This window comes from Emydura macquarii, unplaced genomic scaffold (genome assembly GCF_026122565.2).
Source record: "Emydura macquarii macquarii isolate MOO-44397 ecotype Brisbane River unplaced genomic scaffold, CSIRO-AGI_Emac_v2 contig_2676, whole genome shotgun sequence".
Classification (NCBI taxonomy): domain Eukaryota; kingdom Metazoa; phylum Chordata; order Testudines; family Chelidae; genus Emydura; species Emydura macquarii.
The window spans coordinates 9,079,135-9,095,921 of record NW_027132813.1 but is presented as its reverse complement, the minus strand read 5'-3'; the positions used below and the strand labels follow the sequence as shown (position 1 = coordinate 9,095,921).

Here is a 16,787-nt window from a genome sequence, read left to right as displayed (position 1 = left end):
GTTGGACCACTTGATTACATGTAAGAAAGAAAAACAATCTCTGATTTGAAACTGCACTCAGTATCAAACGCAAGCTTTTTAAGAATTTAACTTCTTTAATGACAGTGGCTGTTATTCCAGCAATCTAATTCAAAATTATATTAAAATATTTACTATTATCTTGGACTTTCCCCCCTACTTTGACATACTTTCTATAAGAGTAAATGTTTCCCTTTAGAACAAATCCTGCTGTCAGTCACTAGACTGAGTGAGAGAAAGTTCTGCAAGATCTTTTCCAAAAAGTGTTTGATGATTCACCCTAGCAGTAACAGGAGATCTTAGCTCCTGCACAAAGAGTGAAAAGTATACTTCTAGCTAAATGTTTCTTGTCATGGCATGGGATTGCTTCCTTCCATATTATGCAAAAGGGGAAAACAGAAAGGAAGAAATTCATTACTTGGCTTTAAATTAAAGACTTAATTTAGTATGTGTACGGTAAATGGGAAGGAATCTGAGTATTAAGCAATGATAATGTAATCTGTTAGCACTTGAAGAGGACCCAAAATAAATGGAAGTCAAGATGCTGACTTTCAGCAAGAGATTACCTTTACCTCTGAATCTGGGATGAAATCCTGAACCCACTGAAGTGAATGGGAATTTTGCCACTGACTTCAATGGGGCTAAGATTTCACTCCTGATCTTCCCTACAGTTCTTGATCCAGTGTTGTGGTTCAGGCTCCTCTTTTATTCCAGCACAATGAACAATAGATGAAGAGAAAAGGCATGGGATAAAATGGAATGGGATAATAGAGCAACGGTTGGGAAGTTAATAAGAGGGAATTAGACAGACAAAGATAAAGAATGCATTGTCAAAGTTTGTAGGAATAATCTAGTAAAAAATGTTAAGAATATAAGAAAAAACCAATGAAGGCAAAATCCTACTTTCAGATCTGCAATGCAGATCTCTTGTGAATATTCTGCACTTGATTTCTATCCATTGACATGAATGGGAGTTTGCAGGAATCAAATGTATATGTTCAAGAGAGATATGCATATATACAATAAATGTATGAACTACGGATCCAGGAATAATATGAAATACAGAGTAAGAGTAAGGTTAGAAAATGTAAATGTAAAATATCATTGCAGAACTAAACAACAACAAAAAAAAAAAGACATTTCAAGAAGATTAAAAAAAAGAGAGATCTGTGAAAATTGTATCCTTTAAACCACGAGAATGAGATGCAAGTATATATTTTAAACATTACTTAGATTGTAAGCTCTTTGGGGCAGGACCCATTTTTTTGTTACAGTGCCTACCACCCGTGGGTCCTGGTCCATGTTCAGGCTCCTAGGCTCTATGGCAATACAAATAATGAACAGTAATTCTAAGCACCACTTCTACGATGGGTGGAGCTGGATCTGTGTTAGCAATGGAGATAAAAGTTTGAAAACGAAGGCCAGTGTGTGTGACTCAATCCTAATACATCACACTAACAAATCTACACTTATAAGTAATTGGGTTTAACATATATACTTACTCTAAAGATACAGGGAATATCTTTTCGATTTGCATGGATGACATCAGAGGCCAAGACAGAACTCACTGAGAACTCTTCATCCCTTATGTAGACAACAAATACCATTTAGGAGGGAATACAAGTCTGATATTTTACTTGTGTTTGCACAGTAAATGTAGATCTATTATCTGAAGCACACAATAATATAGCACCCAGACCTAATTTTTAAAATAACTTGATTTTCCATCCTCCAGTCAGTATCAGCAGAAATAAATTACAAGTGTGTTGTAACCAAATTTTGACCACACCAGCTGTTCTGCATTAGCTTTCTACTTAGGTTAAAAAAAAGCCAACAAAAATCCAAATCTCCCTCTCCCAAACCCCACCACCTTGGACTTCCGAGGAACTACAAATTGTAGCTACATTGGTAAATACATTTGAAAATTTAAAAGATTAGCTTTCATACTAAGAGCTGAATTCTGCTGAATTCTGCAAGGCGTTGAGTGCCTTCAACTCTCAATGAAGTCAACAGGATTTTAATAATACCGAAGTCACTGAGAGTTGAGATTGCTCACAGCCTCACAGGATCAGGTCCTAAAAATAAAGAAATCCATTAGGTTCTCTTTATAACAAGGTTTCAGTTTTTAATCATTCAAAACTGTATTTGCCCACAAAATTGGCATATTTTTCCTTCCCTCCACTCACCCCATGTCTTCTACACAATATGGCAGATGCACAGTTGCATAGAATGCAGTAACAAAATTTAAAACACCCACATGAATTCATAACAGATTGGGGTAAAATTTGGCTAAGCATGCACTGAGTGTAGATTTCAAATACCGGAAGAGGGCTTTCCCAGGAAGGATGATAGGCCTTAAAATGCACTGAAATACTTCACAATGCACTGGAACTAGTCTATTGATTTCATAGCAGAGGACATAAGAAATGTCTCACCTACAGACTGATTAAGCTATTGGGCTTGATACTGTCAAGTTTTGATACCTTACAAGCCTTTGATAACATTCTGTACACTGTTGGTGTCAGTACAAACCCTTGGGTATAGAGACCTAAGAACACACTGGATATTTATATAGCAAAAGAGATTAAACTTCAGCTACAGCCACTAAACACTGTAAGTTGTTATTACCACACTTGGTTAATAAGAACAAAAACAACAAAAGATTCATTTAGTTCCCTGGCTGAGAACTTATGTAGCAAGTTTTATACCGGAACAAATTTTTACGATATCTTAAATAGAAATTTTCTATAGCAATGAAGTTTACTGGATAATGAGCCTCAGTTTAAGTATTGATCAGGGATATAGAACCTTACTGGATGTAACCTTCATTCCAAGGAATTCAAAGTGAAGAATTTGCTATCTCTGGTTTTCCACTGAAAACCATACTCAGCATCACACCGCTTACCTCATGTCAATAACCTGACTCACTACCACGCTGGGCTGGGATGCTTTTCCTTCTGCTATATCATATAGGAAGAGTTTGAAATCACAGACCACTGCCAGTGCTCTCTGCCAACCTTTCTTTACTCCAGCTGGTTTAGGAACCTTTAGTAAAATAAATAACACTGATCAGCTTTCCATGAATTTGTGTATTCAAAAATGAAAAAATGTAAAAGAGCAAAATGCAAGTATTGGCTCTGTCACTGACAATGAAGAGTAGTATCAGTAACAGTAGAAGTGTACAGTGAAAGAAATAAGAGCCAGCTGAGCAGCCTGTCCAAGTGTCAGATGTGAGCGCTATGTTATATTATAGAAAAGCTGTAATGTCATGGGTTCTGTCCCCACCTCACCCTTCTACACCCATAAACTCATAAAAAAAGGAACAGAGGGATTGATACAAGAAGAAACAGAGTCTTACACCTCTCTAGTTCATCTACTGGAATGCAGCCCAGATAGATAGGGCGGTAACATTCAATGGCTGTTTGGTGATCTCAGTACAATGCCCACGCACCTCATAAGAAACCACCACCAGAGCTGACACTAATCTCAATAGATGGGCCCAAAGATTGACTGGACTTGGAGACAGAACTAGCCTCTTACTCTAGAGGTGGTTCCTCTAAGACAGATTCAAAGCACACTGGCACAGCAGAAGGAGAGGAGCTTGGTTGCTGCTGCCAATATTATAACTGTTCTGTGAATAATCAAAGGTCTTCAGTGTCCAAGACTGCAATTTTAAAACAAAACAATATAAAACAAAACAATTCAGAGCTAGACTTTAATTCCCTGCCATGACAGGACAACAGCAAAGTTAACACCAAGCTACCAACTCCAGTTTCCTGGTACTTACTCGAACATGACCTTCGTACGCAGTTCCTATGCCTTTTTGTGGATCTATCCCCAGAGGGCCTTTGGTCTGTTCAGGAGGGATTGGGCACACTGCTGGGGCCTTGTCTGCACAGGTCACATGGCATGAGAATCCACATACTTATCAGAGGATGAAAAAAAGGGGGTTAATGTTTCATGTAAAAATCTCCTCTCTTTTGTAATGTGAAAGCTATAGTAATAGTACATGGAAAGCAGAATTTGCCCTCTATTGAAGTGTACTTCATTGCCAATAACTGAATTATTTCAATAAAATTTGCTATACTGAAAGAGGGGAAAGTAAGGTTACTCATAATAGCAGTAAACACATGGCCTTGAATAGCTAGATTCTGATATGAATGCGAACTTCTTCAAAGTTCAGAGTGCCTGGATCCAACACTCTGGTTTGGAATATATGGGAGAAAGAGGTGTCAGTTGTGAAGTTAGGATTGGGGCACTTGCAAACTTCAGATCTATGATTTTGGTTCAGGCCCATTTCTAACAGAAAACAATGAAAGCTGAAACTCTTCTCAATGATTTATGTCGGCTTGTGTGGATACAAATTTAGACTAAAGAAATCCTGAAGAAGTGTAAAATTGGGGTTGAGTGTCAGGTTGTCTTTCATTTTCCCCTTAAGCCACAAAGTCTGGCTGTTGTCAGCACACCTGACTGCTACCATGATTCCTCCCTGTCATTTAAAATCTAGAATAAATTATTAAACTACCTTCAACTATCATCCATAATATTCTAAATATTTCACATCATGTCCTGTTTCCCCAATTACACAGTTTACTGTAGAATCCTCTGTGTGGGAAACCCAGAATGTTTAGCTCTCACTGTTACAAGATTGCAAGATGAAGAACACAACACATGATTTAAACATAAGAATTATGGAATGCATTATTTCAACATAATAATGTTGCTTGCGTAGTTTGAATAACACTTTCCCTAAGACCACAGTCACTAAAGCTCCCATTTACTTTTGTCACACTTACCTTCACAAGTGCAGCCCTGTCTTATTAAACCAACCATCAGAGATGTGCACTGGTTGCATTTTGTAGGAGTATTAAAAGATTTCACTACAAACTGGTGGGCCTTAGGCTGTGAAATAAATGGGCACTATTGTTAATTTCTGGTAACCTTTTTACAAAAAAACAATGACTTTTGTATAGACATACCGTACATAAAAGAACATACATGTAGGTTTGAAAGCTCAGCTTATGTATGCTAACAAAAACGAGAGCATGACTCCTGGGCTGAAAATTTACCTTGCAGCACTTATCAGGTCTTAAAATAGCTCAATTTTTATGGATTACTGCTATCATCCTCTGTAAACTAAACTACTGAAACTTGGACCATGTCCCAGCATATGAGTTTGCTACCACTGTTGAAAGGAAGGTTGTCAAGGTCAGTAGGTATAGTGTACTTCAGAAGTTGCAGGCAAACATTTTTTTGAAATGCTGTTCATAGAAGCTTCATGATAAGGGCAGTGGGCCTCAGCTGGAAAAGGAAAGCTACACGCGGGTGGCTCACAATAGTTTAAAATCCTGACATATACTGGAATGGACGATATAGTTCAGTTTTACAGTGCTAGGCATAGGTGGTTTCATAAAGTCAATGGTAAAATATTTAAGGAAACAGACCACATAAGGCTGATTTTGAAGGGAGTTCCCTTCTCTGTGACTCCTGGGAACATGTATTGTGTGAACCAATGCATATATTCTTTCCCTCCACAGGGTGAACAGGCTGCCACAAAGATAGCAGAGACAAATGACTGTGTCTGTGTGATCAGCCTGTTATGACTCATAAAAGATTCTACATGATGCCCAGGAAGCTGCCTCACATATTTCCTGTAGATAAATTATTCCCACTCTGCCCAGGAAGAGAGTCTCCTCTAGAGGAATAGACCGTGGTGGAAAAGGGAACAGAACGTTTTCCTACTGTACCTTTCGTGAATGCAAAAAAATCACCATCCATTTGTACAATGTTTATGATTTGAAATAGGGAGACCTTTGCTGAAGATTTTTGATGTCTAGGAATATTATAGTTCAGCTAGCTGTTTAAGATACTTATCAATTAAAGACTGACTGCATCCATCTTTATGACGCAGACTGTTTGATTCATATGTAGAGAGTTTTCTGACTACAGACAATTTCTCATCAGTTTCAAAAGGAGACATTAATGTCCCATTTTAGAAACCTAGTGGCAAAGCCTAATATAAGATGAGGCAGCTCCAAGAACAGAAGATCACTTATTATTTAGTGCAACAGAGAACTGCTCACAAAAACAGACTAATTTTCCAGGGTAAAAAGCTTGTTTCACAAGATTTCACAGGTTCAAAAAGCTTTTGTTGGGAGACTTAAAATAGGCACTTGAATACAGGAATAAAGTAATAGTCTCCTAGCAGGAGCTTTGGTAAATCTTGTTGATATTTTGTGGTTACCTCTGTTTCCTATCTGCATATAAAATGCTGACAGTCACTAGAGGAAGCATGCATTTTTTAAAAAATCATCCAGTATTTCCATATGGATAAACATCTATCAACATTTCAGAAATACAGCTCACAGAGATAGGGTAACAATTTCAAATGGGACTTAGGACCCTAAGTTGCTCAGGCACTTTTGAAAATTTAACCGTGAGAGTCTTTCCTTTCACTGTACAAAAAAACTCTTTTACCCTGGCTTGAATATATGGAGTTCATGAAACTATTCCTCCAAGGGTGAAATTCATAAAGTCCAAATATACAGTCTCCATGTCAGTAGAATGCAGGAATGTTGGAGAATTGGAATTCATCCTCTCAACCAGAGACATAATGTGAGCTGAGTGTGCTACCACATGCTGGCTACAAAAGATACTGAGGTTCCTGGTTCTGCACAGACAAATCCATATTTCCTCCACTTCCAGCCTGCCCAAATAAGGAATTTATATGCTGGGCTTACACTGGTCAGTGAAGCCAGCTTTGTTGCAAGCTGGGGGCACCTAAGTACCCATGAACAGCTGCTTTGACGGCAACCCCCTAGCACAGTCCCTATGTAGTGGTTAAGTGGTAGGGAGCTTCTTGCATCATCCTTCCTTACCAGTAGTGAATTTTATCCCCAAATCTTCATTTCTTAGTCACTTCCAGCAGAAGCTGAAAGCTTCTCGTGCTGAGTGCCAAAGACAGAGAAAGGGAGAATCTTCCCCTCAATTTTCTCCAGAATTTATCTTCTTCCATTATCTTCTAGCTCCATAATCTCCTTCTGCTCTTTTTAATTGGCCCAAGTTGGCACTTTTGCTGTTACCAGATATGCAGAACAAATGATCAACTCTGTGTACTCTTGCATTAGGTAGTCAACTCCAACCTTTTGCATCTTGTTGTCTAGGGCTTGGGGGCCTTGAGTCTCCAGAACAGCAAGGAGTTTAAATTAACACAACCCCAGGCAACCCTAAGAACAAAATTCTGATAAACAAGTTTCCCGAAGCCACTGTCTAGGAGTGAAATGTGTCCCCCTTCGATACAGAATTTTTGAAGGTGTGATTGAGTACCTTTGGTGCAGAAAGTCCTGATCCAATATATGCTGTCCTCATGGATGGTGTGTGAACTGAGCATGGAGGATGATCTGTAACCTGTACATAACACCCCCACCACAAAAAGTAATGAGACCTCAAAGGCACATTATCAAAAGCTGCTTGACTAAAACAGAAAGGCTACAAAAACCAACAGCAAAGCAACTGAAGTGGAGAACAAAGATTAATAAAGGAAAACACTCAGCAAAAATGAAACTTGAGTCTCACAGCAGAAAATGTCAAGCAAATGGTTTGCTGTGTTAATAAAGTAAAGACTTATTCATTTAGTGAGATTTAAAACTGCCTGGTCTATACTGAAAGAATCAGTCCTAATTTCCAACTTTAAATTTTCCACTTCAAAAATTTACATTTTAACAAGGAGATAGAGGCCACATTATTATAGTTATTTAGTACTTTGCCTTAATATGGTTTTGAACAGTGATTGAGAATGAGTCATTAAACAAGACTATAGTATAATGTAACTTTTAGCACAGACTTTTAAAATATAGACCGCAACTAAAGATGAGTTATTAAAAGAGACAGTGCACCTAAAATTCATTCCATGTGCTCTGCAGTCCCAATCAGCTGTATCCTGGGTGAAATTTAACTTGCTCTGAAGTGGAAATTCCCTGTAGTGCAGAATGCTCATGTTTAAACATTTTAAATGGTGCACAGTCCTTGCATGGGGCCTCTACATGTGACTGAATTTCAGTCTAAACAGAAGGACAAACTCTGCTTGCAGCAGTCACTTCTGTACAGAACAAACTCTTAGTTCATAAGTAAAAAGTCAAAGCATCAGCACTGACAGTACCTCAATTGGTTCAATGTCACTAGCTGTGGAAGGAGACCTAGATCTTGAATGAAGGTGAGACTTGAAATCTTCATCCCGTGAAGGAGTATTAGACAGTGTAAAGTTCTCAACTGAATCAATCTAGGGAAACATGACAGGGAAAAACAACAACAAAAAAGAATTACGTCACTTTTAATAATTCACTGTTCTTCTCACACTAAGATATGGAAACAGCAGAGTTTCTTTGAGAGAACAATAAAATTACAATGTTAAACAGTTTTGAAAGGGATATACAAAAACTAAGAGAATTAAATTTCCTAGAATGTGAGTATTTGTAGACTTTAGCTGGACTATTCACATGCTTAAAGTTAAGCATGTTCCTAAGTGTTTGTAAATTCAAGGCCTTAATGCGTTCTTGATTAGGCTATCTATGCAGCCCTTTCAAAGGTAGATTTAGGATATTTTCAAGCACTACTTTCCTTGGTCCTGCTCCTGTAATAGGATTTCCTAGTGTGGACCCTATACCGCCCATGTGAAATGCCACTGACAGCAGTGGGATGCTGCACAGACACAGGGAATCCAAGTGCAGGATTGGGGCTCTAAATGTAAAGAAAAGCTGAATGTCTAAAATTGAAAAATCAGCTGAAAAAGAAAAATACATCTTTTCTAAAGAAACACATTTTAGACAAAGATGAATTAAAAGTTTGCAATAAAGTAGCTAAATTACATTCTAGAATATTTCCTTTTTGATGATTCTTCAGGTCCTAATCATTCACGGTATTTTGAAAGACAACACAACAAATTCATCTGCTACTGCAAATGCTGCTAAATTATACGAAAAAAATCCCTTGCCAAGTAAATTTAGTAACTTACTACAAAATTGCTAAATGGTATGTTTAGCAATAAGAGGAAAAAGACAGAGCAAACTACATGTTTCCTTTGCCAGGGAAACTGCTGTTTGTACAGAAATGGCTATGTTTTTTGAGGACGTAGGTGTATATGATTTAAATTGCAGGAACGTAAGATCATCTTGAGTATAGATGCAGCTAGTGAAGCGGGCCTTTTTCTTAGTGCTTGATATTGCATGAGAATCTATGACACTCAATCCTAACTGAGCTACTAAGGTTTTCTAAGGAAATGATTCTACTGCCATAGGGCATAGAGGCAAAACTATTCTCTTTATTGAGTAGCATAGGATTTATTTGCCTGATAATCTTGTACAGAAGCAAGTCCTCGCTGAAAAATGAAGGCTATTTACCTGTAACCAGAGTTTTTCGAGATGGCGCTGCATATTCATACTTAAGGGTACTGCACCAACTTGTGGTCCTTGCAGTAGAAGCATCTTCTAGCAGTGTCAGTTTGAGCGCGCCTGTGCCACACCTAGGGTGAGGCTACGTAGAGAGCTGTGTCCTCACCACCTCAGTTTCTTCCACTGCAAAGCCAGAGATCCAGAAAACAAGGATTCCGACAAAGAGGGGAAGGCAGGTGGCAAGTGTGACTATGCACAGCCATTTCAAAGAACTCTGATTACTGGTTTGTAACCTTCATTTCTTCGAGTGGCTCTGCATATTCTCATTTATGGGATAGACTAATAAGGAGTGCTGAAACAAACTTGGAGGCAGGAACACAGTCCTACTTGAATAGAGAATGAAGCACCTTGATGAATCCTGTGTCCATCCTAGAAGCCAAGTTCAGAGCACTGTGCTTGGTGAAAGTATGTACCAAAGTCCAGGTCGCAGCTTTGCAGATTCCAACAACTGGCACCTGCCTAAGACAGGTGAAGGATGTAGCCACAGCTCCAGTGTAATGCAGTTGAGTCGCAGCAGGTACAGGGACTTTTGCTGTTCTGTAGCATTCAGCAATGTATAGTTCCATCCATTGAGAAATAGTTTGGGAAGAAACCATATAACCCATGGGGCTTTTGGCATCAGACAAACAATATGGAAGATTTATGAAAACTTTTAGTCCCCTCCAGGTAATAGGCGAGGGCCCTTCAGGCATCCAAAGTACGTATGACAGAGAAGAGTGATGGGGGATTACCTGAAAAGGGGTTCCAAAGAGGATTGAGCTAGGCTGTTCTCAGTGGTGGCAGAAGACAGAACAAGGAGCAATGCTCTCAAGATGCAATGGGGGAGGTCTAGGTTGGATATTAGGAAAATCTTTTTAACTAGGAGGGTGGTGAAGCACAGGAATGGCTTATCTAGGGAGGTGGTGGAATCTCCATCCTTAGAAGTTTTTAAAGCCTGGCTTGACAAAGCCCTGTCTGGGATGATTTAGTTGGGGTTGGTCCTGTCTGAGCAGGGGGTTGGACTAGATGACCTCCTGAGGTCCCTTCCGTCCCTAATATTCTATGATTCTGTGAAGAGGCTGTGAGTCTAGATGAAAGATCCTACTCTCATGCTGGAATAGGAGATTTGGGGATAATGGAAGACGCATGAAAAGTCTGTCAGACAGTTGAAGGAGATCAGTCAGTCATTGCTGACATGGCCAAACTGGGCCAATTAGTATCATCCTTGCCCTGTCCTGACATATCTTCCTTACTATATTCTGGCTAAATGGAAGGGGGAGGGAGGGAAATGGACAAAAAGACCTTCCCCCAGTGTAGAAGGAAGGCATCTGACAGAAACTGACTGTCCCAGCCTTCTCTGGAACAGAAGAGGTGACATTTTTTGTTCTCTGGTTGCAAACAGGTCTATACCCTGTCGACTACTGCTGGCAAATACAGTCTCAACCAACTGATCCTTTAGGAACCATTTGTGCACCTGAGAGTTGTCTCCACTGAAATGATCTGCAAGTACGTCGTTTTTCCCTGTTGGATGCAGAGCCACAGGGTAAATGTTGTGACAAATACACCCATTCCACAGACTTATCTTTGAATACAGAAGAGTGAAGTGAGCTCCACCCCCGTTTGTTGACGTAATTCACTGCTGATGTATTGCCTATAACCACTTGCACAACCCTCCCTGGCAAGCGACAGAGGAATGATTTGAGATCTAGATGAACAGCTCTTAATTCCAATACACTGATGTGCAGGGTTTTCTCCTGAGCAGACCAGTGCCTTTGAATGATTAGATATCAGAGACAACTGTTTCTCAGTCTCTCTTCTGGAACTGGGAAGTGGCATCCAACCATGTGGTCCTTGGTTTGGCCACATGCAGACTGAGAGGCTTTACTGAGGAGGCCCTCAGGGATCGAATCTGATCCCAGTCAGGGGTGCGACTTCTTGGAATCCTTCAGTCCTTTGTTAGTGGGAGCAGCAGGGGCCAAGACCGGCCTTTTGGACTCTGGATTGGAGGATTACTTGGAACTAGAGGTTATGGCCTTGAGGGCTTCCTCCAGGAGAAGGAGCAGCAGGCGAGTCTTTCTAATCTGCTGGGTTCTGGGAGAAGAGGCCTTCAGACCAAACAACCAGAAGGTGAAGGTCCTTCTCCCAAGCACCTGAGGCACCTGGGAAGACTTTTTCTTCTTCAGTTCTGCCATAACATGATACTGAAAAAGAATCACTAACTGACTAAACTAACAGCTAATACTAACTATCTAAGAAGAAAGAAGCTCTGGCTTTGAAGAAATCGGAAAGGTTCACATCTGTTCATGGCACGCAGTTGGAAGGCACTGAGGGGGGTTGTCCCATCCCCTATATAGCCTGGCCCTCAGTGGGGTGTCATGTCATGGGGTGTCGGGGGGGGAGCTCTTTAGCTGACACTGCTAAAAATTGGTTCTATCTCAAGGCACCACAAGGTTGCACAGTACCCTTAAGTGGGAATATGCAGAGCCACTCGAAGAACAAGATGTCTCCACTGAGTTGAACTTTCCTGTATAAATACATTTTAAAAAAGTAGGCTGACTAAGCAGCTGCTTCTCTCTCTGTTAGCAACTAAACTACTATAAATAATGGAGAGACCAGGGATGTTTGCAACATACTAGATTGTTGATGACTATCTTTCTACAGAAATGGTCTCAAACATTACAATTTTCTCATCTTTCCACCAAATAATGCCTTGCTATGTCAGTTGGGAATGGCCACCCTGGTAATCCAAAAAATAACTGCCCAGCAACAATATAAACACTTCTTGGAAGGTGTTATAAACACCCCAGTGATGGCTTCTCTCCCTTGTTATTGATAGAATACCACAAACGATATAACCCTTCAGGAAACATGTTACATTTCCAAACTGCCCTTCTTGAACATGCATAAACAGTCCTTTCCATCTAAAAATATAATCACAGTAGTAAACAGGTGTAATTGTAGAATTTTTTAAAACTGGTATGAGGGAATGCTCTGGTTTGTAATTTTTACAAATGCTTCAAACTGTTTCAGAGAATTGTTGGTGGAGAATGCTCATCATCTTAAAAAACCCAAGATGGATAAAGGAGTCTACAAGTTTTGATGCATGCATACTCTTTCCATACTGAAAAATAAAAATTCCTACTTACCAATATATCTGTTCATTACACGTAGAAAATATATTTCAAGCATTATGGCAATAATTAGCAATAAGCAAACATTTTGTGCTCAGATTTACCAGGTGCACATTATAACTCCAAATCTTTATTAATGTTAAAAATTAAAGATGCCTTTAAGTAGTAATATTCCCAGCCATCTGACAGTGGTGCTATAGGCATTTTAAATTATTTTGCAAAATCCAAAAATGAAATTTCTTGGGTCCCACTCAAAATCCCTTCAATAATTCATAACTTCCTCCAACCACTAACATTTAAAAACAAAACAACTGCCTCCCCACCCCAACAATTAATTGTAGGAGAAATTTCTATAGCAAGAGATGGAAATGTCACCCTTCTTGTAGTTAAATTTGGAGATCTAAGCTGGAGTTGCATAAATATTCAAAATATTCAGAAAGAAAGGAATATCTGATGGAGAGATAGGGTTATCCTGCAACCTAATATTTGCATACAGAAGAACATCTTCAAGGTACATCCTTAAAAGATAAACAATTTGCCAGCAATGTAGTAAAAGTTATGAAACTTTTCTGCAGAGATCTACAACATTTTCTATTTAGGAGGTTATCTGCTGTGTTCTAAGAAATGTTTATTACTGCACTTATTAAATTGAAAAATTAACTTAGGGCCTGATACAGCACTATGGAAAGTCAATGGGAGTTTTGTTATTAACTTTAATAGTGGAGAAGCAGAGTAGTGAAATTGACAAGTTTTCTGGGCACTGGGCTTTGAGCCAGGGAGGGGGGCTGCCACCTGGGCAAGTTGCAGGTAGTTGCCGCCTGGCTGCCAGCTTGGGAAGTGGGGCAGAAGAGGCTTTCGCACCGGCTGGGACTCAGGGATGTCGGCCTGCTGTCCGTCTTCAAGCCGCGGCGCTGGAGGCTGTCCCTCGGCTAAGAGCCAGGGTGTGGATGGCTGCCAGCCAGCTGTAAGGCCAGCTCGCGAGATGCCAGAGGCTGCCACCGGGCTTCCATCTGGGAGTTGGGACCGGGCGGGAAGTGGGGGGCTGCTGCCTATCTTCCCCAGAAGCAGGGGGGCTGCCACATGCCTCCCATCTGGGAGCTAGGACTGGGTGGGAAGCGGGCTGCTGCCGCTTGGCTTCCCCAGAAGTCGGCAGCTGCCTCCCGCCTCGCCTTCACTCTGTTTTTTCCCGGGTACCCCCTGCCTGTGTCTCGCGTACTGTCAGGGGTACACGTACCACAGGCTGAGAAACTATGCTCTATATTATATATCATCACAAAGTGATGAGAGTTCAGGGCAGACATATTACTCCTTGTTGGGTAACGCACCTATCCAAACACATTCTGACAAAACTTTGACATGATACTACCATGTGGGTTATATAAATTCTCAGAACTGTTTATAAATCCACCAAAAGCTTAGATGCACCTCCAAGGTTGAAGATATTTAGCATCATACATTAGAGTTTCTGCTTCTATTGGCTACTACAGTTTACTTAAATTACCTGCTTAGAATTCGATAAAAAAAATCATCTCTGAGCCACGATAGTGCCTAAATAACCGTCTGACTGCCAAACTTCTACTTTCTATGGGAAATTCCTGTAAAATACCTCACTAAGCTCTTTCAGAATGCAATGGAAGCAAAAAGGCTCTCATTCGAAGCCTGTTCATCCTTGCTATCAATATGTTGCTATCTGATCAGTTTTCACAATGAGCTTTAGTGATATTTCCCTTTTGTATAAAAAAAGAATAAAACCCAAAGCACCATCTTTAGTTACTGTGGTATTCTGGTCACAGAAATATTACCAAATACAACATTCCTAAAGCTTTGAACTCATAGCTTTAAAACAACGAACAGCACAGCAGCAGCAACAGCAATAGCAGCAAACGACATGCAGTAAGGTAAATACACAAGCCATAAATAGTCAACATAAGACAGCCTACATTAAACAAAGGCATGTACACCACAGGCAAAAATAAAGGGCCACAAAGAGTAAGACAGCATCTTACACGTCTGCCTTTGTTAGCTGGAATACAGGACGGAGAGCGCTTCAACAAAGAAAGGAGGAAAATGTGTTACAAAACTTAACACAAGGGCACACACGCTAGTTCAGAATTTGTCACTATGTTAACAGACAAATTGTATACATGTACAAACATATTTATAAAATAAATATTTCTAAAACAAAGTTGTATATATTTTAGGGATGTTATTCATAAGAGGGAACAACAGGAGGAAAAAAACACGGAAGAACATAGGAAGGAAACATTTATTTCAAATCCTGTAACTTTACAGCAGACAATAATGCTCTACAGTGTACACTACATTAGACCACATATGCATGACTTCCACAATAAATACCTTTATCTTCAGTAAAAGATGGATAGTTTCCTCTCTTGGACGCCCAATGTGTTCACTTTAAAATATCATTAAGAACCATAATTCTTCCAAACCTAAGGAATTATCAACGTGTGGGTGCAGCCAGTGTTCTCACTACAGAGAGAGCTATCAAGTAATTAACTGTGAGTGTTGTGGATCCAGTTCATACAGTGGAGACTTATCAGGGCCAGATTCAATGTTCCATGTGTGGTAGTCCAACTGAAGCCAAAGAGTGTTTTGAGCAAGGATTGACAGCAGGAAAGGACCTACTATCAACACCAGCTTTACTCACTCAGGAGCAAATGACACTTCATTTACAATTATTTATGAATGAAAAAATATTCTGTTCCAAAAAACGGGGAAATGCTTTTGCTAGCCACGGTAGGTTCCACTTAATATAAAATATAAAATGATCACAATCATCACCCTTAAAATAGAGCCCAAGTTGCTCTTTGATACGGGGAGGGGCATTGTGAATCATCAGCACAGTGAGATGTTGCTCTTTCTCCTGAAGTGTCTGCTGGCTCTAGTCATAGGCAGCTGGAGCCCAGACATCTATTTTTAATTTTCTCCAGCAGAAATAGGGAAATTATAGTCTTCCTAGTTGATGCAATTAAAGTAAACTACAATCATTTATAGTTTGCTATAAACACGTAAAGTATTTGGGTGGCAGAGATTCAAGCCATAGCTCTACCCTTGTATGTAAATAGATCATTTTAAAGGATATATTTAGTGAGCCAAGTTCTGAAGGGATTTACACCCATGAAATTACATGGTCTCCAATGGGCTTGCAAAGAGTGTAAAATGAGGGTAAAATTTAGCTCAATATCTTGGTCTCTAAGTTATTACCAACATGTTGTGGGGAGTAAGGGGTTCTTCTGCTGGTTCTACTCGAGACAACCCCATGCCCCAGGTGATATTGCAGAAACTACAATCTCCTGAGCAACTCTACCTAGCAGCCCCCTCATTTGCTTGGGTTGGGGCTGGTGGCAGGTGAGAGGTCTTTGGTTCTAGAACTCACACTCCTCATTGGTTCCCCATAGTCTAGATTTGATTCCCTTCAAGACATGCTACAAAAACCCCCCATTGTTCTTCCAGGCTATTATTGTCAATCAGGGAGACTGAATGGGGGATGGAGGCTATGTCCAGGGTGGTAGTGGTATTTTTTAAGACTCCTGTTTTAGTTTTTAAGTTCTGAATGATATACTGAGACAAAACTTGTTCAATAGATGTAGAGCATGGAACCGAGCTATCTATGAATAAAATATATATGTATATATTTATATTTTTGTTTAATCTTTGCAATTCAGAGATAGTGTCTTAAGGATATTGCTTGATAAATTAGATCAGGATCAATTAAGTGAAACATAGCATATTTAGCTTTGTGCAAATTCAAATGATATATCCCCCCCTCCAAATACATATTAATAAAGGAGTGTGAACATCAAAACAGTTATTTAATGTCTTAACCTTTTGTTGTTGGTCCTTTCCCACAGCGACCGCTATGCTACCCTCATTCATTATTCACTCACTGTAGGCAATGGAATATGAAAAGGTACCTGCTACATTCAACAGCACAATAGGTTGGTTCTATCTAGGCATATCTAGAATGTTCAACTTCAACAGCAATCTAGTAATTTATCATATGCATTAAAAATTTACTAGAGGGGCTAATAAAAGAGCTGTAAATAAATGATCTATTCATTCTATGGTAAATTCTGACTTTTTGAAATCTGTTTTCATTCCAAATTAGAATGAAAAACAAAAATTTCCAAATTTCCTGCAGAACAAAAATTCTGAAAACTTTTTATTCAGAATCAAGATGTGTAGTTAAAAT

The 16,787-nt window shown here is 39.6% G+C and overlaps 1 protein-coding gene across 8 annotated transcripts in view; it reads right to left on the bottom strand.

Moving 5' to 3' along the window:
* Positions 1-16,787, bottom strand: part of CDC42BPA (CDC42 binding protein kinase alpha) — a 333,741-nt gene that overhangs the window by 41,817 nt on the left and 275,137 nt on the right. For 7 of the 8 annotated variants that reach the window (XM_067564840.1, XM_067564839.1, XM_067564837.1 and 4 more), the window contains 7 exons: positions 14,581-14,619; positions 8,177-8,296; positions 7,345-7,425; positions 4,815-4,920; positions 3,806-3,942; positions 2,924-3,063; positions 1,521-1,602 (listed from right to left, as the gene is read on the bottom strand). In XM_067564840.1, coding sequence (XP_067420941.1) covers positions 1,521-1,602; positions 2,924-3,063; positions 3,806-3,942; positions 4,815-4,920; positions 7,345-7,425; positions 8,177-8,296; positions 14,581-14,619 — 705 coding nt within the window. The remainder of the gene's footprint in view (positions 1-1,520; positions 1,603-2,923; positions 3,064-3,805; positions 3,943-4,814; positions 4,921-7,344; positions 7,426-8,176; positions 8,297-14,580; positions 14,620-16,787) is intronic. The other variant, XM_067564833.1, reaches the window with a different exon arrangement.